The sequence below is a fragment of the Perissodus microlepis genome, chromosome 13, assembly GCF_051167445.1.
Source record: "Perissodus microlepis isolate ML-2025 ecotype Zambia chromosome 13, ASM5116744v1, whole genome shotgun sequence".
NCBI lineage: Eukaryota > Metazoa > Chordata > Actinopteri > Cichliformes > Cichlidae > Perissodus > Perissodus microlepis.
In genome coordinates, this window is record NC_140473.1 from 24,989,764 (window position 1) to 25,012,689 (window position 22,926).

Sequence of the window (22,926 nt, forward strand, 5' to 3'; positions counted from 1 at the left end):
TTGATTGGTTTTCTATTAGTTGAACGTAACATGTAAGGTCTCTCTTTATGGCATCATTTGCAGTTTTTTGAGGTTTTGCGGGAATTCATTTATGTATAGCTCTCTTTATGTCCTGCCACAGTCGGGTTGAGGTCTGGAGTTTGACTGGGCCATTGCAACATCTTTCTTCTTTTCTTTTTCAGCCATTCTGTCATAGATTGGCTGGTGTTCTTGGGATCACTGTCCCATTGTATGAGCGAATTTTAGCTAGCAGACAAATGGCCTCATGTTCACAGGTCTTTTGGCTACAAAACAAGTCTAAATCGTTGCCCCTCCACCACTGCATTGACAGTATGTATGCTGTATTTGTGCTCATGTGTTGAATGTGGTGTTGTGTGTTGTGTATTATGGCTGAACATCTCCACTTTGGTCTCATCTGGAGAATTTCTCCAGACAACCCTTCCAAACAAGCCATACTTGTTAAGTCTTTTTCTAATTGGACTGTCATGGACTTTAACATTTAACGCGCTAACTGAGCCCTGTAGAGTATGAGATGTACTTCTTGCGTTTCTTTGATCACTGTCTTACCTTTGGGCAGAATTGCTGGGATGCCCACTCAAGAATATTCAATTTCAATTTCAATTCAATTTTATTTGTATAGCGCCAAATCACAACAACAGTCGCCTCAAGGCGCTTATATTGTGGCCATTTGTTAATGCAGTGCTGAGGTGTCACCTGTCATAGAAGTGGTCACATTTACTAATCAGTTAATCAAGTTTATTTCTGCACTTGGCTTCTACTTACTCTCTTAATTCCTTTGTTTTTCCAAAGTTTACTGTCTTTCATTTTCACATGACTGCAAATTCACCACCGAGGCAAGGGCAATGGAAGGTCAGGTAGAAGTTTTGTGATGGTAGGAATTCCACAGAAATTCCACAGTAAGAAGTGGTGATGGTGGCTTCACACAGGACTCATAAAGTTCAAGCACTTTATCTGTGTCACAATCATTATAACCTGGATCCAGAACGTCTCCACTAAAACCAGTCTGCCCGCTCAGTCTTCTCAGCCATGTCTCCATTTTCACTTAAAACGATATCTGTTTGAAGGACTGAGACAAATGGGCTTATTTGTTTCTGTCTTCGTGATACTTTGACAAACGTATGTCAACTGACGGAGCACCCAGTGGAGCAATGCATCACTCCACAGCTGAGGAATGAGCTTTTACCATGTCAACACGCTTCTTGCATGCACAAATCTTATGCTTTCTGGTATAATAAATAAACTCTGATCACATAGCAGCTGCAGCCTTTGTTTATCCATGTTTGACCCACTAAAAAAAGACTAATAGGATAAGAGTACCATTCACACACAACAGAATAAGAAGTAGTTTGCTATTTTGTAGATGGCTAACAAATCCACTGTTTGGCTTATCCTGATTTACCGCTCTTATACAACTTTAGAAGCTTATTCAGACAGCTGTGTGTTTTGGCTCCCTGACAACAGCTATATGCGATACACTTTGGATTTCTATTAAGATAAGAATTAGCATTTCTTTTGCAGAAGATAAAAAAACATACATTTAACATTCATTCAGCAACATTCAGTGTGTGTGTGTGTGTGTGTGTGTATCTATAACAAAATAAATCATCTAATTATAAATATAGGATTATTTATTAGTACCCTTTTTATTTATAACTAAATAAATAATTGCCAAGAAAAAAAATTAAGTCACTCATTTTAAAAAGAGAACCTCTCTCTTCTTTCTTTTTCCCGTCGTATAGGTCGGTCTCATGCGACACGGCCGGTTGCTGGCTGAAGGTCCCCCAGATGCCGTCATGAAGCAGCACTGTGCAACAGTGAGTACTCTCAAATCCCAGTACAGACTGTGTGGGTGCCCAGGGGTGCTGGTAGTCAAGGCATGGAGGTTGTTTAGTTTGCTTTTTGCTTTACATCTTATTTTAATATGAATAAAAGTTAACAGTGAACTTTTTTTCCTCTTGCAATTAAAACTATGGCTGTGGCACGCTTTCGTAGTAAACTCTCCAAATACACAGGAGGCTAAAAAAGGCTTGTGAATTTTAGCCCATATTATCCGTCCTTCAGACCCTGGAGCATGCCTTCCTGCAGCTGTGTGAGACGTCAGACCAGGTTGGCTCTAAACGCGATTCCAGTTCTCCAGATGGAACGTTAGACAAAAGCCAGTCATTTGAGAATGGGAAGGATGAGAGTCAGCCAATTCTTGGAGTCGGATCTCCACCTGCAGAGGAAAGCCTCAAATGTTCAGGTACTGACATCTAGCGTGTTTTCTTTTTCTACCTGTGCATATCATTTAACAATGGGCCAGGAGTTTTATAGCGCTTCTTTAAAATCAGCTGCTTCTGACATCAAAAAGTAAAGGTATGAGGAGTGGATGATAATAATAATATAATTGCAGGTCAGGTAGATAAACAATGAGTTGAAACTCACTAAAGCTTTTTAAAGAGGAGGCACAGATTAAGGTAAACATTTTAACCGCTGCCGTTTTAAAAATATAAGTTGCAGTCACTTATATTGCATTTTTGTGTTCAGTGGACTGGAAGGTGCGAGCCAGACATGTGCTGCCAAAGTGGAGGAACATCGCAGCCCTGATGATCAAAACATTGGTGCGGATGAAGAGAATGCCAGGGTATGATGCAGTTAACAGAGGTTATTTGTCACTGTCTATAAGTAACCAGTTCATTACACTTTATTTTCTACTCTGTGTTGGCAGCTCTTTGTGTTTCCAGTTCCTGCTGCCCGTCATCCAGGTCTCCCTCATCTGTCTGTGTGTCGGAGGAGATCCAAAGGGCATCCAGGTTGCTATAGTGAACAATGAGACCTCCCCCTCTGCTTTCAGCCAATCATTCCTCTCCTTCCTGGACAACTCGAGTGTGCAGCAGGTATTTGTTTTGGCCTTGAGAGATATGAATCCACATCAGCTGTGATAACCTTTGGATTCTGAATTTGTTGACTTTTCCTTTGTTACTGTAAATCTGCTGGTAGGTTGCACATGAGAAAGTGAGTAAGTACAATTTTCAAAGTAGCAGACTTTTTTCTCAGCTGTTAAAATTTTCATTTTCTATTTTCACTATAAGCAAATGAGTTTCACAAAGGAACAAACACCAGGACTTCCGATTTCTGGGAAATCATTGAAGAGGAAAGGTTGTTTCTCTCTGTAACAGAACCATAGCTGTTCAACAAACTGTAACATACATAATGTGCAGAAACTTTAATTGATTTAGTCTGACCTTGTGCAGCAGATGGTGAAGTTCAGACTGGTTGAGGAAACATGGTGTAGCATATGGTCAATCCGCATTTGAAAATGAAACTTAGAACATAGAATGAATTGAACCTGCTTCTTTTTTTATCTGCAGGTGAACTTGTCCCACAAAGAAGCTTTTGAGGGAATCTATAATGGAGAGTACTGGAGTGTAATCGGCTTTGGCAAGAACTTCACCAGCTACCTGACTAAACGGTAAGGGACAGAGCGTCATAGGCCGAGCTGATATGCTGGATCAGCATCTGTAACTGATGTTATAACTGCAAAACATGTCTGCACTCAATGTTCATTGCCCTCATGTTACTTTAGAAAAAAATGATTGACATACCTTTGAAATACAAAGACGTGGGATAAATAGCCGCACTGGCATTGGAGGCGTCAGAACAGATGAGTTGAATAAAACTGCATTGTGTGACCTAAATGTTTGACATTTTTCTTGGTTAGATTAGCCAACATTTCATGTACATGTTATATTTGACCTGTTTATGACAAGTGTCAGCTTGAGAATGTTGCTTGTTTTCATGTACCTTTGCAAACAAACAACCTGCTGCCTTTTTCTTCCTCATTGCCCTACTTTTGATAGTTCCCTTTCAAGCAGCACATGCTGATGTCATGCACCTACACGTGGGCAGAACAGGCTGTGGGCAGAACAGGCTGTGTACAGACGTTTGTGTTTGTCAGTGGGATTCTCAGTAGTCAGGCAAAGCAGACAGATTTTGAAGACGAGTCTTTGTAACGCATGGCAGCAATCCAGCTGCATATCACAAACATGCTAAACACCGACACGAACAGTCCACACCTCAGGGAACATCATGCACCTATTATATACCTTAACAATAATTTCACAAGTTGGTGATTTACTTACTTAGAAATTCGGATTGGAGGATGGTTGTAGACTCTTTGGAAACTTTGACATGTAGACTGGAAGATTTGCACCAGCCTTCATTATAATGATAAAAATCTTCACAATATATCCAACTAATATTTCCCCTGGTGATAGTGCATAAAATCCAGAAAATCCAGTGTGTGGTTTGCATTAAGAGAAATTATGACCTCAGGTAAATCAGTGCAGCTTTCTTGTTGCCAATGAAAACAAACAGCATGACTGACGTGATCAAACACATCAGCCCTGATGTATTATGCATAAAGGTATTTGTGCAATCATCCGGAGGAAAGTACCAGATTCTTATGGATCTGAAATACTGAATTAAAATGTTTTCAGTCCCAGTACACAGCTTCCCAAAAATATCCCAATAAATGTTCTTATATTTGTTTTAATGAGCATTACAGCAAATAATATATCATTTATTTATCTGCTTCTACTTAAAAGGACTACATAAATCAGCTTAATAGCTTGCTTTTCTAAGTGGCTTTAAAACTGTTTTTATTAAAATGTTTAATTTGTTCTTCTGATGGTGAATTAATCTGAAAGTAAATTTTTTTCCACATGCACTCTCTGTTGTTTTGATACACATAAATGCTCACAGAGGCCACACCACACCAACTCACACCTCAAAATCATGTGAAGGTGAGTCATTGCAGCAGGGTTGTTGTTCAGTCGTCAGTCACAGCGTGAGACTGCAGGGTGGACAGTCTGGTCCTTCCTGTCCGTAACACACCTGAGCAGGTTGCATCTTAGCACCGGCCAATAAGATGCTTATTCTTACCGAATCATGTGCTTCTTATGTGACAGACCTGCCTAAGAAAAACAAAAAGCTTCTTCTCCCATGTCTTCTGGCAGAGTGGTACTCTGGCTGATTCTCAAGCAGACCTTAATGTTATCACATAAGCATGAAGCAGATTTTTGTTTCCTGTTAGTAATCATATGGATAAGGCAGGATGGATAAGGAGTTCATGCAAATGTATTTTTGGTATGCACGTTTTAATATCTTATGAGAATGAAGATATTCACACCTATCACAATCTGACCCATCATTATGATGTTTCTTTCATCTTTTTTCTGGATTCAATTCAATTCAATTCAATTTTATTTATATAGCGCCAAATCACAACAAAAGTCGCCTCAAGGCGCTTCATAGATACAGAGAAAAACCCAACAATCATATGACCCCCTATGAGCAAGCACTTTGGCGACAGTGGGAAGGAAAAACTCCCTTTTAACAGGAAGAAACCTCCGGCAGAACCAGGCTCAGGGAGGGGCGGCCATCTGCTGCGACCGGTTGGGGTGAAAGAAGGAAGACAGGATAAAAGACATGCTGTGGAAGAGAGACAGAGGTTAATAACAGATATGATTCAATGCAGAGAGGTCTATTAATACATAGTGAGTGAGAAAGGTGACTGGAAAGGAAAAACTCAATGCATCTTGGGAATCCCCCGGCAGCCTACGTCTATTGCAGCATAACTAAGGGAGGATTCAGGGTCACCTGGTCCAGCCCTAACTATATGCTTTAGCAAAAAGGAAAGTTTTAAGCCTAATCTTAAAAGTAGAGATAGTTTCTGTCTCCCGAATCCAAACTGGAAGCTGGTTCCACAGAAGAGGGGCCTGAAAACTGAAGGCTCTGCCTCCCATTCTACTTTTAAATACTCTAGGAACAACAAGTAGGCCTGCAGAGCGAGAGCGAAGTGCTCTAATAGGGTGATATGGTACTACAAGGTCATTAAGATAAGATGGGGCCTGATTATTTAAGACCTTGTATGTGAGGAGCAGGATTTTGAATTCAATTCTGGATTTAACAAGAAGCCAATGAAGGGAAGCCAAAACAGGAGAAATATGCTCTCTCCTTCTAGTCCCTGTCAGTACTCTTGCTGCAGCATTTTGGATTAGCTGAAGGCTTTTCAGTGAGTTTTTTGGACATCCTAATAATAATGAATTACAGTAGTCCAGCCTGGAAGTAATAAATGCATGAACTAGTTTTTCAGCGTCACTCTGAGACAGGATATTTCTAATTTTAGAGATGTTGCGCAAATGGAAGAAAGCAGTCTTACATATTTGTTTAATATGTGCGTTGAAGGACATGTCCTGGTCAAAAATGACTCCAAGGTTCCTCACAGCGTTACTGGAGGCCAAGGTAATGCCATCCAGAGTAAGAATCTGGTTAGATACCATATTTCTAAGATTTTCAGGGCCGAGTACAATAACCTCAGTTTTATCTGAATTAAGAAGCAGAAAGTTAGCGGCCATCCAGGTCTTTATGTCTTTAAGACATTCCTGCAGTTTAACTAATTGGTGTGTGTTATCTGGCTTCATGGACAGATAGAGCTGGGTGTCATCTGCATAGCAGTGAAAATGTATGCTATGTCTTCTAATGATGCTGCCTAAGGGAAGCATGTATAATGTAAACAGATTCATTTCAAAGCTGTGATAAATTCCCTACTGAGGTTTATTCTTCAAAAACAGCTTTTGTTTATGGCAGTTGGTGGCTATATTTTAACTCCTACCTTTCCACTGCCTTAATATGGTGGCACATATATAGATGGGAAATCTAAGATACAATCATTTGAAATTGAAGGTACATCCTCTTTCAGTTGTGAGGAGCTGGACATGACATGGGGCGAGAGGCAGGGTACAGGTGGCCTGTTTATCACACGGCTAACAGAGAATCACACTCACATTCACACCTATGGGCAATTTTGAATCATTAATTACCCGGAGTCGGAGAACCCACGCAAACACACAAAGTCCACACAGAAAGGCCGCGGCCAGATGGTGGAGTTGAACTCAGGACCTTCTTGCTGTGAGGCAACAGTGCTAATCACCGTGCCAGGAAATAATAAAAAAAAATTCACCAGGCCTTTATCAGGTTCTATGATAATTTAGATATAACCTCAGATGAACAACTTGTGATACATTACAAAGACTGATAAATGGATTTTTACAACGATCACAATAACCTTTATCAGACTTTATCAGTCTTTCACGTTGTTTTGACGGGATTTTGGCCCAGTTATCACTTCAGCTCATCGAGGTTCGCACACATTCATTTATGCACAGCTCTTTTATGAACCCTCAACAGCACAGGCTGAGGTCTGATCTGGACTTTGACTGGACCACTGGAACACCTGCTGGTGTTCTCGGGATCATTGTTGTGTTTCATTTCAACCAAGCTTTGTGGCACAGATGGACTCACATGCACTCACATTCTTCCACAACCTCCTGGTTTGTTCAGATCCAACTTTACAAAGCTAAGCTCTGCTCTTACGTTCTTTTAGAGGGAAGAGGCTCTCTTGGCAACCTTTCCAAACAAGCCATTCTTATTCAGTCATTTTGTGATTGTGCTGTCATGAACGTTAACATTATGTCAGAAAAATGCATGTCAGTAAGTCTTAACAAAAAATCAACGCATACTTTCCATGCTTTTTTTAATAGTTTGCTTTGCTTTTTTATATATAAAATAAATTGTATTCGGTCATTTATATTTTATTGGGATTTAAACCTTAATACATTTTTTTTCTTAACAAAATCTCTTCCTAGCACCCGTGCAGTATCTTTGTAGCCCACTTTGGGGATCACTGTTGTAAAAATAAAATATATATATTACTACATATACATATATCTAACATATAACATAATAAAAAATCTAAAATGGTAAAATACCCTCAATTTGAAGCTTTTAGATGTTCAGCCATGTATTGGCATCATCATCTCCTGAAAGGATTAAACACAACAACTACCAGTAGATCCAGGATTAACTATAGTCTAGGTTTATGAGAGTAAGAACAGTATAATTTAATGATACATTGGTTTTGTAAAAGCCTAACTAGGGACAAGGCAGAAAATTTCCAGTAGCTACAAACCAGTTTCATACTTTGTAATGGAACTATGTTAAAGTGCAACACCCTAAATCAAAATTTTAATCTATGCACTTACGCAGACAGTAAGTTTGTCCAACTGAGACCATCTGAAATAAATACTTTAAGGAATTCCAGGCTACACATATCTGACACGCACTATTCAGTTCACTGGTATTCAAGAACAAAGTTAGTTTAGTAATAGTAAATTACACGTGGTTCAATGCTCTCAGTGGCTCAGCTAGACTTGAGGCATTGCTTTAATTGTGTCAGAGAAATAATAATTAGCCTGGCTGACCTTCTGAGTTTTAAATAGTGCTACCAGCCTGCAGTCACATGCATGCATGACTCTGTTTATTAATTCACTTGGCTGCTTAGTTTTTAAGGTCATACACTCCTTTCATAAGGTTCCATATCAATAACCAGATTCCTTAGGAAAAAAATGAATATTTATGTTCCTATGCACCTTCCTCAGGTTCACCGGGTTTGTAGTGTCCTAATGATCAAATTCTTCAACCTGGGTCACTGAGATTAGATTTCTCTATCACATAGATCAGTAGTGCTTTATCTGTCTCTATCTGTCTGTCTCGTATGCTGTCTATCATTTAAACTTGTCCTGCCAGACAAATTTAGAAAACGTGCAGATTCAGCAGATTATCACTCACTTTTTAGCTTGTCATTGTGATATTTACATTCTAGTGTTTTCTTAGATAAACTGAGGTTCTACTTTTTTCTGATCATAATTCTGGTTCCTTATTGCACAGGATGCTCCAGCGGCAGGTCTCTCAGGAGATAATCGATGGAGGATCAATACACGTCTGGCTGGACCAGACAAGTAAGATACAAACCATTTTTTCTCTTTTTCTTCTTCTTTTTGGATAATTGTTGTTGAATGAAACATACTGTGTGCTTTATTTATGTTATACTAATGTATATTGTACATATAGGATTCTCACATACATCAAATTCCGGCATTACATCAAACTGCTGCTTGTCACTGGTGGTAGTATGAAATGGTACCTGCAGATCATTCGGCCTGCACAAGCAGACCTCTTTGTAGATATTAGTACCCTGTCTGCTGTTAGGTAGTTTACTGTCAGACCATAAACTGGTGCAGTAGGTTCATCCTGGTGGAGGGCAATGCTGAGCCTCATGTGGCCAAAGTGTACAAGTAATTCCTAAATGGGACCTCACATATTGGTGCATTCCAGTGCAGCCATAGACTGTCCAGGAGCTCACTGATACTCCAGGTCAGGGAGGAGATCCTCATAGGACACCGTAGACCTTCTAATCAGGAGTATGCCCAGATGTCATGTGGGGGCCATGTATACTTCTAAGACAGAAGCTGGCCTCAATCTGTGATTTCAATTTCTGATTTCTGGTATAATTTTAAATCCAGCCCTTAAAAGGTCAATAAGTTTGGTTTCTACTATATGTCAGCAAAGATTTTCAACCTGAATATTTCATTCATCAAGATCTGATGTGTGATTTACATGCTCCCTTTAAATTTTGAATGGTGAACATTAAAAAATGATTCTGACAAGACGAAGATGCTCATGTTTTCCCTTTTTTTCATTCTTAGATCGGCAAATTGCCCTCATGGTGCAGAAGAAACTACACCAGGCCTTCCAGGTACAAATATGATGTGAAGTCTATGCTGTATACATAAAATATCCATGTTTCAGTGAACAAGAGCCATCACTGAGCTATTAGCCACAGCTTAAGAAGCCTGGTTGTTGATTGAGCCCATAAAGTTATCAGGACAGCGTTTACTGCTGGCCATTGGAAAATAACCTAACTTTTCAAACACCTCCCATCTTTTTTAAGCGGTCTGTGGACGAGAGCCATTGTGAACTAGAATTATGTAAACAACATTAAACTGATTTGAATATTTAATGAAAATACTTAAAGATGATAAAGCGTAGCCCTGATTTTTTCTTAAAAAACAGATGCATCACTTATGTTTTGCCCTCTGTCTGCAGGCATTTGTGGATTATAAGTTGGGTGGCATGGCATATATGGTTGCCTTACCAATAAAGGTAAGAGAGTTTATGGAAAAAAGCAACTGAATGTAATTAAATACTGTAAATACTTAAATGTATTTGAGTTTATACATGCTGCATAATAAAGTAAAATAAACACTCTTGATTTCTTCTGCTAGTTTGAGGAGCCAATCTACGGCAGCCAAAACACAGACTTTACTACATTTGTGACCCCTGGAGCTGTGCTCAGGTCAGTACACTGTGTGCTGGTTAAAGTATAGGGTAGTAGACACCTTACTATACCTGTGTCGGGGCGATCGTGGCTCAAGAGCTGGGAGGTCGCCTTGTAATCGGAAGGTTGCTGATTCGAGACCCGGCTTGGACAGTCTCGGTCGTTGTGTCCTTGGGCAAGACGCTTCACCCGTTGCCTACTGGTGGTGGTCAGAGGGCCCGATGGCGCCAGTGTCCAGCAGCCTCGCCTCTGTCAGTGCGCCCCAGGGTGGCTGTGGCTACAATGTAGCTTGCCATCACCAGTGTGTGAATGTGTGCGTGAAGGGACTAGGGACTAGTAAATACAAATACAGGCCTTTTACCATCTGTGTTTATTTCCTTTTGGTTAATTTTGTGAAATTTTTGGCATCAGCTCATAATAACAACATACCACCTTATCATTTCACTTCTACCTTCTCTTCTTCCGTTGATCCCTCCAGTATCACCTTCTACCTGGCCGTGGGTCTGACAGCACTCTCCTTTGTCCTGGAGAGGAAAGAGGGGCTTTTGGATAGATGCTGGGTCGCAGGTGAGCCGTCAAAGCTAACATTGCTCCCACACTCACACGCGAATACAGAAAACCACTGTAGTGGTACACATGTTGCACCTGTACATATTAATTCTATGCAGGTTTTGAGTGTGCAAGTGCATTTCCACGATGAAGAATCTTTCTGTATGGTTTCTAGTTTTAAAACACTCCCACACTCAAGTGGGAAAAGGAAAAAAAATTATTCACCCTGATAAAAAAAAATATATATAACTGTGGCTTATTGCCAAACAGCTTCAACTAAATCTGAATGTTAGCTGTACCTATAAGAAGCATGTTTTTAATTTCTCTTGTCAAGATTTGACAGTCTGATCTAAAAGTCCAATTTTGGATTGTTTGCAGAACTGGTGTGAATCACGAAAATGGGAAAAACCATCAAATAAACTGAGTCTGTGTTCAGTATTAACCTTATAGTGGTGATAAGAATCCAATCAATGGATTGTTTCAAGTGTAATTCATGACTTGACCACTAGAGGGAGTAAGAAGATCACAGTAGGGTTCAGCAGATGTCCTTGAGCAAGCAGACACACTGAGAACCTTTTGTTTTGATCTTCTTATAAACTGCTGTTTTTAGCATTAAAATGGATTATGAGTTAATAGTAATCTCTTATTGAGTATTTGTAATTATATCAAAAATGTGTTATAGTTGCAGGTATCACATGTGACTTAGTTTGTAATAAAAAAAAAAGTATAATATAGCTGAGCAGTTAAAAAGTTTATGTTTATGAAGCAGTTTATGTTTATCCTCTGTTATGATTATGATTTGATAGATACTGGGAACCCATAAATTGACTGCAACATTACGTAATTGATTAAATAATTGATGTGAATGTAAAATGTGTAAAGATCTTTTAGTGAGTTTATTGAATTTTGTCTCTCTGTGTTTCTATCAGGTGTGAGCTCTCTGGAGACAATGCTGGCTCACCTCTTCTCTCAGCTGTTCGTCATCAGCGTTCAGATCATCCTGCTGCTTCTTATGATGCTGCTCGTCTTCAAGGTAGAAGCAATAAAACCAAAAAATAACACAGAAACTCAAAATACAGACGTAGTCAGATGAATCTTTGATATGAATCGATTTTAAGATGAACCTTTGCAGCAGTAAAAAATGAAGTCCACAGAGATGAAGTATCAGCAGGGGAAATGAATGATAAAAATAGAAGCCTTAAGAACGGTTTGGTTATATAAACAAGGCTGACTGTTATTTTTACCTCACAGTATAACAGATGTCACCTCACTGTTTGCTTCTTTAATTGATTTTCTGTGTTTGCTTTCAGTCAGTGTAATGCCAATAAGTGTTTGCAAAGCCAGACCACAGGGTCAGTCCTGTTTAACCTTTGCTGAGACCACAACACGGTCACTTAATGTTGAACACTTTAGGTTGAAACGTGGTATTTCCTGTGCTGCAAACTCATTGTGTGAGGGAGATTTTCTTTGCTTTTTAAAACCGCCTCTGATATGGTTTCGTTCAACACGCAGGGAACAGCTCTGACATACTGAAGGTTAATGCCTCACTGACCTTTTACCATCTTCATTTGCATTTTTCCTACATCATCAAAATCAGACTTTACCTGCAGTGGATTCAAGTCATAATTTTATGATAATTTTATTAACCTCTATTTTTTTCAAGCATATACCTTTTTTTCCCTCATAAAAATTTAGGTACAGTGCACTCAAGAGGAAATATATCACATAAAGGCCACTTTCCACTTTCTTCTATTGGTCCAAAACTGTTTCATAACATCATTTATGTGGCAAGACAAAGTTCAGCTACTATATATACACATGGACTTATCAAACGGTGCTGCTTTTCACCATATTATGACTAGATTTAATGTAGAATCGCTGATGTCATGAAACATGTGACAAATCTTGCCAGTTTTCATTGACTATTTGCTGTTTTATGACTTGACTATGAGGACATGAAAACTTGTCTTCACATTTAAAGACTTTAAACAGTGGCTCAGTTGTGTATTGGTTTAAACTAACTGACTAACAAGCAAAAAAATCCTAAAAGGAGATACAAATCCCTTTGGAATTGGGCCAGGAAGAACATATAAGGGAAAGTAGCTTCTTCTTTATTTAAAGAATATGAATCCTTCTGACATCCAGTGAGAAAAGTATCTGAACTGTTAAACCCAGAGTTTTATGGTTTTCTCTTTTTCATTAGTTTATGCTGTTGTTATGTTGTTGCTGCTAAAGACATTTTTGGAATTTTATTTATTTTTGTTATACTTTTAATTTTTATTACCATTAACGTAAATGTCACAAGTTCGATTAACTTTAATAACCTTGGCTTTAATGACCAAACCAGTGGGAACATCGGGATTTCCTTCACTACTGATTATTGATAGACATCCATATGAAATCAATAGAGAGAAGAAAGAACATAGTAGTAACATAGAGTATAAATGTGAGTGTGCGTTTAGTTCATGCAGGGACCTGCTTTTATGCGTGCGCTCCTCTATGTTAGTGTGTGTGTGTGTGTGTGTGTGTTAATTAAGGTGCTCAAGTCCACAGAACCCACCGCTCCATAAATCACTTCCCGCTCCAGCCGTATCCAAGGATCACTGTGGGATCACCACAACAACAGGCCTTGATTGCTGTGGCAACCGAGTGGTCATGTGGTCTCTTGGTGCAGGTTTATTTTTGCACGTTGTCAGGGGAGACGGGAAGTGTCTTAACACTCCAAGGAGGGCACAGACACACACACACACACACAGTTTAGCGAAGGAGCTTATCACCTGGAATCTTGTGAGGCGAGACTTCCAGTCTCTGTTTTACTGCTTTTATGTGATTTTGAAAAGTTTCATATCTCATTTACACAACAGATCAAAGTTCACTATCAGTGATATTTCTTTCCATTTCTTGTGGTATTTTTGGCTGAAGATAAGTCCAGAAAATCAAAGTGCTTCTACGTTTTTTTTTTGTTTTCTTTTTTTATCTTTTCCCCCCTTTCTCTTCATCTCATCTTCTTGTCTTTTCCTGTGTTATTTAAAAAAAATTCCACTGATTCAAAGTCGCCCCAGGTGATTTAGTATTGCACTCTGATATGTTACATGTGGTGGACAGTTAAACTCCTCTCTGCAGTGTCTGATTTTGTACACCACTTTTTAATGCATGATAACTTCCCATATTAACATCACAGGACCATTTCACTGGTGTATAGTCAGGGTAAAAACTATTTGTCCTTGTTATCTGTGGTGAAACTAAATGTTAAAACTTCTTAAAATGGCCTTGAAAACATAATAATTTATTACACATTAGGAAAGCGTTTTCAACTGATTAAGACCGAGATTAGGATCAGCCCTGCAATCTCATTTCTTTCTAACTCCTCACCTCTATTTATTTATTCATCTTCAGACTTCTCTTTCCCCACAGACCATGCAGATATGATAAAATAGTGGAATTCCCCTTTAACAGCCACACAAGATGATTGTACATCATGTCGGGAGTGAGCATGCAGCAAGCGCTGGTGTAATTTCATGTCCATCAAACGTCTTTCACAGCTCCTTTTTTAAAATGTATCATATCATGGTTTTCCATGGCTTTAGCTTCATCAATAATTCTGTGACACAAACATAAACCATCACAAACATTTTTTAAAAAAACTACTATCATCTTCAAATAGTTTTAAAAACTCCCAGCAGACAGACAATTGTAATATATTTTAGAAGAAAAGCTTACATTGTTTCTAAGTTTTAAAAATCTGGTTGTAATGCTGCAGTTTCTGTGTGTGTTTATTCAGCTTTTTCTACTTGTGATAAGTAATACTGTGCTTACTAAAACAATATTGAATACTTGACCATCTTTAGCTTTAATCACAGCACATTAGCTGTGGCATCATTTTGATGACCTTATGCAATGTTACAACATTTATTTCCAAGCAGAGCAGAACTGATGATGAGATGCAGGCAGTCAGCTCACCTCATTTTTGGGGTACATAATGTTGCTGAATTAGACCTGACAAAATGAAGCAACCCCAGATCATAGCATAGCCCCCCAGAGGCTCACAGAGAGTAGACGTAATTGGTGCATCACTTTATCCACCTCTGTTTTTACGCTGATACACCAGTCAGTCTGGAACAGTGTAAATATGAGATTATTCCCTTTTCCCATTGCTCCAGAGTTCAATCTTTATGCACCCTAGCAAAGAGGTTTTCTTCACACTGTGCAGAAAATTATCTCACTTAGTCGTTGAAGATTTTTCTTTTCCAACCATATGATTTTTAGTAATTCCATCACTCTCTTTAGTTGTTTTCTTTGCAGGCCAATAATTTGACCTTTCTGACCACAGATATGTTTTCTGACATGGTTGGATAAAAAATAAGAAGCTACTCACTGCATCAGTTAGGGTTAAATGACCTGCCAGCTGAAACATTTTAATCACTGCAGTAATAATCCGATGGAAGGCCCTTACCCATGTTTATGATGCTGGAAGTACTGCTTTGTTCTAGCTTCCCCTCTATTTTTCTTAACTTTTAGGTCTGCTGCAGCTTTGCATTTAAAATGCCCACAACTTAATCAAGCTTGTTATCTTTTTCTTACCCCTGCTCTTCATCTCTTTCTCTCTCTCTCTCTGTCTTTGCAGAACCCTAACGAAGGGTCCTTGGTGCTCGTCATAATTCTGATAGTCCTGCAGGGTGTCACAGGCATCTCATTCGGCCTCGTCATCTCATCTGCAATCGACGATGAGCAGAGCGCCAACCAGGCCGCTCTGGGTATCTTCTACCCCAACCTCATTCTTAGTGGTAAGCAGTGAGATTTACTGTTGTGAGTAAAAAGCCTTAAAAAGCACAGTAGGTGTGAGTCTGAGCATCACTGAATCAGGGAATTAGAATCTGATTAAATCATCTTTGATGTTGTGAACTGGGTGTAAGCATTTGTGTAGGTAGTGCAAATAAATGGTGGTTTTATTTGGATTAAAAGCTCAAAACTTTAGAAGCTGTAGGAGGATGTGTAATATTTTGTACATATACATTATGGGAAATGTGTTTATTCTTTGCTGACACTGATGTGCAAATAAGCTTACTAAGACTAAAGCCCACTGTCTAACTCACTGATGTTTAATCATTTACAGCAGATTTTCTTTAATTTTGGTTTTTCTTATGCACACTAAGTCATCCAGTGTTTTCATATCATATCAGACTTCTTGTTAGCAGCCCTGCAGTTGCACAAATTGGTTGCTAGTCTTCCCAAGGGCCACGTAAAACAATAACAACAAAATCCAGTGAAAAAACACGCAGACAAGAAAAACATGCCTGAAATATACAATGAAGTGTAAAATGCTCTTATATCAGTGTGAAGCATGTCAGATTTGTGATATAATTTTGACATGCTTGTTATTCCTTTGATTAAGTCCCAGTTAATGATTCATGAGTAAAGAAACTGATATTTTTTAAGATATTTTTGGAGGATGTAATAGTTACTCTGCATACATCTGTAAGGCTTTTTCTTATTTTGATGCTGTGGCCTAAAAGGACGGAAACAGCAGTGAATAAAATCTCTCCACTGCAGTGTTCATCCTGTTGCTGTTCTGCTCTGGATCTTCCAGCCATATCACAATATTTCCATCTTTGAACTTTGAGTCCAGACTTCCTTAGAAAAAGATGGAATTCTGAACATCTGCAATTCAAAGCAAAATTTGTGTGCTGATGAAGTGATTGCTGCAGAAGAGCTGCTAAATGCACCATGAAGTGAGATTAGTTTTTCAGCTGCTCAGACTGAACTTTGAACCTGATTTGGAATGTGAAAAAAACAGAAAAAAAACAAGAGAAAGGGCAGATTATTTTAATGCTTCACAGCCTGCTTGTTATCAGAATCTAGACACAAAGCATTCATGCTGGAGGTGTAAATGATATCTTACCCACATCTGACACATTGTCCTCTCTGTCCTGTGATGCAGGTATCATCTGGCCCGTGGAATGTATCCCGTATCCTCTCCGCTACCTTAGCCTGGTCCTTCCTCAGACCTACGCCTCAGAAGCCCTTCGCTGTATCATGTACAGAGGTAACGCTCATGCACAGAACACATCACACACAACAACAGTTTAACGTCATGTGTTGTTGCTGCGCACCATATGGCATATTGGTAGCGTGTAAGAGTTAGCAGCGTGTGCACGGCTCAGATGATTACGTTGTGCACAACGGAGCCAGTTGACTAAATCATTAATCAGCTCTGGGTCCAGTGTAACTCATCTCTCAGGAGGTGTAGTGGTTTCACTCTGTCTTCCAATCTTTTCTCCTCCTGTTGACCTCTGAACAATAAGACTTGATGACAGCACGAGCTCCCCTTGTGTTACTTGATACAGAGGAAGTCGGAGGAGCCATTTCCTGTTTGAAGGCCTTATCGTGTAGGTGTGGTGGAAAAAATCTCACAGGGACAAGACCACAATGTTAGAGTTCAATTTAGGAAATTAACTGCCACCTTTCCTTTCTTTTACCATGGAAAATGCAGCTTCATCCTGCCACATTTGCTAACTGGACTTGATGACTGTTTAATCTCATACAAGATGTCCCTGTCTATAAACTCAGACCCAGATTTAAGATCAATCTATTATGCTTTGTTTTATTTTCTTTTTTTTCCAGGGGTCGAAGCTTGTACTAAAACCTTTTTGAGATACTGAGGTCAGCTTATATATGAGAGATCCCTGTGAGATAAAATTTGGGCTTGAGTCTGCTCGAAACACTTGGGTTCCCCCACCTTCAAAGGGGAGCCCATTATAAGAAAACTGGCATGAAGCAAAATGAGCTACAACAGCTTATTTCAAACCGAGGATAAACTAAGGGGCGCTCTGAGGTCTATTTTAAAACATGCAAAGCAACTCTAACAGAGTCCAGCAGACATGAAAGTTTAACAGTAGGTCAGCTTTAAATGAGTTGAAGCTACATCTGTGAGTCACTTTAGTTCTTTTTTTTTGATTGATAATTTTTTTAATAGACAGAAAAAAAAAGAGACACAAGTTACGAATTTCTAAATCACATCACGTTGTGTCCACTTTTTGTAAACCCTTTCTTATTCTTATTGATATAAAGGGTTAGTTTACTAAAGTCTCGGAAAACGATAAAATTCTTCAGAGACTGTCGGCTATAAAAAAAAGCAAAAATTGTCCCTGATTTTTATTGAAACACTGGGGCCTCTTTCAGCAGTCTTGCCCTGTCTTTGATCTCTCCGTGTCCACTCTGACCACTTGCAGGTGTGCGTTTGCAAAACAACAACCTTCAACTTGTATTTATTTTGTCAGAAGAAGTTGCAGGGATCAATCTGTTAAGCCGGGTGGGTGATGCATACCACAGTTTGGGTGAATTTCATCAAAGGTCACACACAGGTTACATTAGAGCTTCCCACTGGCAGTCTGACCCATTGGACAGTGTCACAGTGCACAACACTGTAAATCTAACAAAAAATGTAAAAGCATGCTCCTTTTTTGCACAATTGATCTGACACGCCTGACACGTCTCTGAGTTGCAGCTGGAAGCCCAGCTCCCATTGATGGTCCTCAACATGAAGAGTCAAATGGGTACAGAAGCTGATGCTTGCTCTCTGCACAAATCACAAATAAAAGGGTGGTTAGAAAGAAATCTTAAATTGGCATGAGATCAGGGAAATACGTATTAGTGCATATAGAGACAACCTTGAAGTGAGGGGGTAGAGTTTCTGCTTTCTTATAGGTGCAGTCTCAGAACTTTTTGATCACAGTTTGCATAAATCTGGTGCTGAAATCGTCGACCTTGTCTTTTTCTGTGTCCACTCTTTGCTTGTTTTTTCTTTTGTTTTTTTAATCTATGTAGTAAATGTAGATATAAATCTTCCCATCAGGCTGGGGTCTGTCTCGGATGATGGTGTGGCGAGGCTTCGCTGTTACCCTGGGCTGGAACACTTTCTTCCTCATCCTGGCGACAGTCATCCTGAAGCTGCGGACGTGACAGCCTCACCCCACAGAGCCTCCCTCAGAATGGGGGGGTGGAGCTGTCAGGGGAAGTCTTGAAGTCAACGACTCACCAGGGCCTCCTGCATGTGGATGGACTGGGGCAACAGCAAGAGGGAAAAGGGAGGGGAGGGGTTCACTGTGGTTTAATAGTCTGATGGGTTGAATGCATCAGTCGCTCTCCTCCAAATTATGTCTCTCTCACACACACTTACAAACATAGACTCTTGGGGTCCCTTATCCAGCTGCCTGAACCTGCAGCAGTTGCCTTTGGCCTGTTTAAACGCAAGTGTGAATTTAGGATGCTGCACACAGAAATACACAAGGTAGAAAATGTACATGCACAATATGTTATTTAAGTATCGTGTGTGGTCCTTTAGTTTGTTTCAATTCTATCCGTAGCTTCTTTAACTCAACACCATAATGCTACTAAAGATTTTTCTGTAATACACTTTATATTACATCAAGTGGAGCAGCCCATTTTTTTTTTTGGGGGGGGGGGGGGAAGAAAGTGAATGTAACTGTTTTTTGTCCTTGCAGTATATACTGTCTATCCTGTGTATATTTGAATTAAACAGACAAATCTGTTCAAGTTTATATAAAAAAGAAGAATCTTAGCACAACAGAAGCTTTTTGTCCACAACAAAATGTGAAAATGTTTTCCAAGCAGAGATCCTGAGTAGATGATTGTTGCATAATGTCGTGGGACTAGTTTTAAAGTGCTGATTGCATCATGTTGCTCAGAAGGTTCTCACCCATTCAGACTTCCCACAGAAACACCATCTTCTCTATCTGCTCGCTTTTGATGTTTGTGTTCAGCTTTTTGTCCTGCCTGGTTATGACTTGACAGGAAGTGGTTTCATCTCACCGTGTTACCAGGTGCTGCAAAATCGTCACGTAGAGGTGCATTATCGCTGTTGACTGTTCAGCCTGAAGATTTTCTCTTTTTTTAGGAGGAGTTTGGTGATGGAGAAAGTATTGGTACTGTATCTGTTTTTTAATTATTATTTCTCTCTACTTTGCTGGACAGAGTGGAGGTTCTTGGACAGATTTCCTTTCGCTGGTATATAGCTGTACTAATCCATACAACTATATTTTTTTACACAGACATTTAATTTGCTCAGACTTTTTATTAATCTTTCTTTAAGAATAATACAGATTAAAAGCACACAGGAGTAATGCTGCTTTGAATTAAACATGTTATGGAAAGTAGGGAGAAAAAAAAGGGAAGAAAAATCAAATGAAAATGCAGAAATAAGGTGTTTATAGTCAAAAAGCTTGGTTTTCCTTCCTTTTTTATGTAGAAGTAAACTGCAATAAAGAAATGTTAATTTTGACTTTGGGGGTGCTTTGACATCCTACAACAGATACCACTCTTTATTTTGTGGGTATGTTTCCAATTAGAGGTTAGAATAAACAATGAGGAAAATTTTTTTAAAACAAGACATGCCTATATCTCACAGGTTGTTTATTTTTCTGTCTTAAATCTACATCATAGGTGCATCATAACCAGAAACCATGCACAATAACCTGATGTGCACCTCCCCAGCAATGTAATTATATGTCACACTGATGCAAGCGCAGGTGTATATGCTGGCAACCATGTCAGCCACTTGTGTACGCTACATCGTAGTGTCTGCATAGATTCACTGCAGAAGAATAACTTAAGTGTAAACCAGTGAGCTGTCTGCCTTTACCCATAGCATCATGTCTTCAGAGGAATAGTTTGACTTTCTGGTGGCCTAATAATAGGGGAAGATAAACCGTTGGCTTAGCTTAGCGCTAATACAGGAAAGGGTAAAACAACCTGCCCAATTTAAAAAAAAAAAAACAAAACACAAAAATATTTAAAGGTTAATACATGTTTTGATTCATCAAAAAAATATAACTAAATAACTGAACTAAAATAAAAATAAGGACATATTCAACCACAAGTATTTTTTTTACTGTTCAAGAGCTTTTTTAAGAAGTGACATTGGCATATATCCTTTTATCTATTTTCCCAAAATATCAACGTGTTTCTTTAAATGTAAAAACCTTTGAGAGACCCACAGTGCTGCAAAAGCACCAAACCAGCATTACATGTCATGCCAGTCTAAGATTTAGAAATGTTTACATTCATTAATGTTTAATAAATCACATTTTACTTTTTACCCAGTTTTTGTTTCCATCCTGTTGATCTAAAAACACATACTGATGCATAATGTTGTTGTTTTTTTTACCCATGATGCAACAGTGCTGGTAACGGCAGTTATATCATTAATATGTCCATTAACAGGATAAATAATGAATCTAAATGACTGTAAGTCCCTCTGCTTTCTTTGTGTTGGCTTACGTTATGGCTTAATGATGGAGATGTGCATACACCATGCTGTGTACTGAGATTTTCTTGCACTGTAAATCTGCTCTTGTTGCTCTGCTGTACATTCATCAGTGTCCCTGTCGCACATTTTAAGGGACATTGTGTTCTTGACTGGTAGGGAGCGTTGACTTATTCATCTTATTTAAACAGCTTTCTATGATGTTCAGAGGACTTCTAAATGGACTTTACTGTATTTTGCCACACTGTGAGGATATACTGTAGCTCTGTTCATATTCTTACCTCTGTGCCTCAGTTGACTTTCATCACACGATAATCTGTCTTTATATAAAATTATGTTAAAGTGGTGGTAAAATTGGTGCAGCTCATGTAAAACTGTTGCTAATTCTGTACAGATGCGTTTGTTTGTTTGTTTTGTTCTTGGAAAGCTGATATATTGTTGCCAAAACTCAGTGTGATCTGTGTAAAATTTCTGATTTTTTTTTCAAAAGTGCTTTGTATCGATTACTGAGTAATAATCTTGTGTTCACTACTTACATTTACTTTCCCACACTCCAGTTGGAAATGTACCTACAAGACCAGCTAAATAATATGTAAAAGTAAACATCTGAGCAAACGTGTGCATGTTTTTGCATCTTGTGATTTACGTGAACTGCAATGATCCAACTAAAGATTCTGATTTAAATGAGCTATGGAGATTCTCCTGCATTGGTCCTATAATGCTAACGATATCTCAAGAACAAGCATATCAAATTAAATATATTAGACTTTGTCAAAAAGGATGCAGCACAACATTGGCAAAATTGCTTGGGTAACAACACATATTGGATGCACTGTCATGAAATTTGTGTTGATATTCAGGGTTTCAATCTGAAGAATCCCAGTTTGATGATCCATTGACCTTTACTTCTGCACCACCACCAGATTTGCATTTTTCATTGCTTTATTATTTATTAGTATTGCATGTTCTCTCGTGCTATTTGGTATAAAAAATCATGATACATGTGGATGAGTTGCAGTGACTTTGAGTCCCTTGCCTTTCATCGAGACTGTCAGGGTGAAAATAGTCAGCTTCTTGGTTCAGCATGTTTAACCTGTTGGCATACAATCTGCATGCCAACGGGCTAAACTAAAACAGAGAACACGGTAAACATGATACCTTCTTAACATCAACGTGCATGCCAGAGTCATTAAAGGTATGTTTGCATAATAATTTCAGCATTTAGCTCAGAGCACTGCTATGCCTGAGTGCAGCCTGTGCAGCTTTGTAATGTACCTTTTGAGAGAGCCTGCAGAGAGCAGTGGCCATTATGCCCTTTATGACACATAATGCCTTTAAATATCTGACTTTCCTATTCTGAAAATGTGTTTTGTCAGTTAATCTCGATCAGTCAGTTTATCTGTATCTACTTGTTTTTAGTCGGAATGGGTATGACAAGAGGAAGTGATTGAGGAAATCAGACGTTGGAATTTTTATGGTTAAATGACTGCATTTGTTTTATTGTTTGTCTGTGTTGCCAAGCCACTATCAGTCAAATCAAATCAAGTTTAGGGACTGTACAGTGAATACAAGTCTGAAATCACTTCCATAGTTATTCAAAGTTATGAGAGATGTGTTTATATTGCAGTTCATATCAACAATGTTATAAAGATTTGTGCTGCCAGGATGAATCAAATCCTCTCTGCTCCAAACTCTACCTCCGTCTCTCCCTAAAGGGCATGTAAAGCATTTACACTCCTGTGTTCTCACATGTATGCACTATGACATTGGGCAAGCGTGTCTGCATTCACTTATTCTCATATAATAAACTCCTTAATGAAATCCTGCCTTTGTCTCATTCTTCTGAATCTTGGAG

General features: G+C 38.9%; 1 protein-coding gene across 4 annotated transcripts in view; it reads left to right on the forward strand.

Annotated features, from left to right (window-relative positions):
• Positions 1–22,892, forward strand: part of LOC146375220 (ABC transporter G family member 20-like) — a 39,154-nt gene extending 16,262 nt beyond the window's left edge. For all 4 annotated transcript variants that reach the window (XM_084947983.1, XM_084947984.1, XM_084947985.1 and 1 more), the window contains 14 exons: positions 1,761–1,835; positions 2,083–2,263; positions 2,548–2,644; positions 2,729–2,897; positions 3,372–3,472; positions 8,791–8,861; positions 9,609–9,658; positions 10,009–10,065; positions 10,188–10,258; positions 10,719–10,807; positions 11,719–11,822; positions 15,414–15,573; positions 16,728–16,832; positions 18,642–22,892. In XM_084947983.1, the coding sequence (XP_084804109.1) occupies positions 1,761–1,835; positions 2,083–2,263; positions 2,548–2,644; positions 2,729–2,897; positions 3,372–3,472; positions 8,791–8,861; positions 9,609–9,658; positions 10,009–10,065; positions 10,188–10,258; positions 10,719–10,807; positions 11,719–11,822; positions 15,414–15,573; positions 16,728–16,832; positions 18,642–18,748 (1,437 nt within the window). In that variant the 3' untranslated portion in view covers positions 18,749–22,892. The remainder of the gene's footprint in view (positions 1–1,760; positions 1,836–2,082; positions 2,264–2,547; positions 2,645–2,728; positions 2,898–3,371; positions 3,473–8,790; positions 8,862–9,608; positions 9,659–10,008; positions 10,066–10,187; positions 10,259–10,718; positions 10,808–11,718; positions 11,823–15,413; positions 15,574–16,727; positions 16,833–18,641) is intronic.
• The last annotated feature ends 34 nt before the right edge of the window (positions 22,893–22,926 follow it).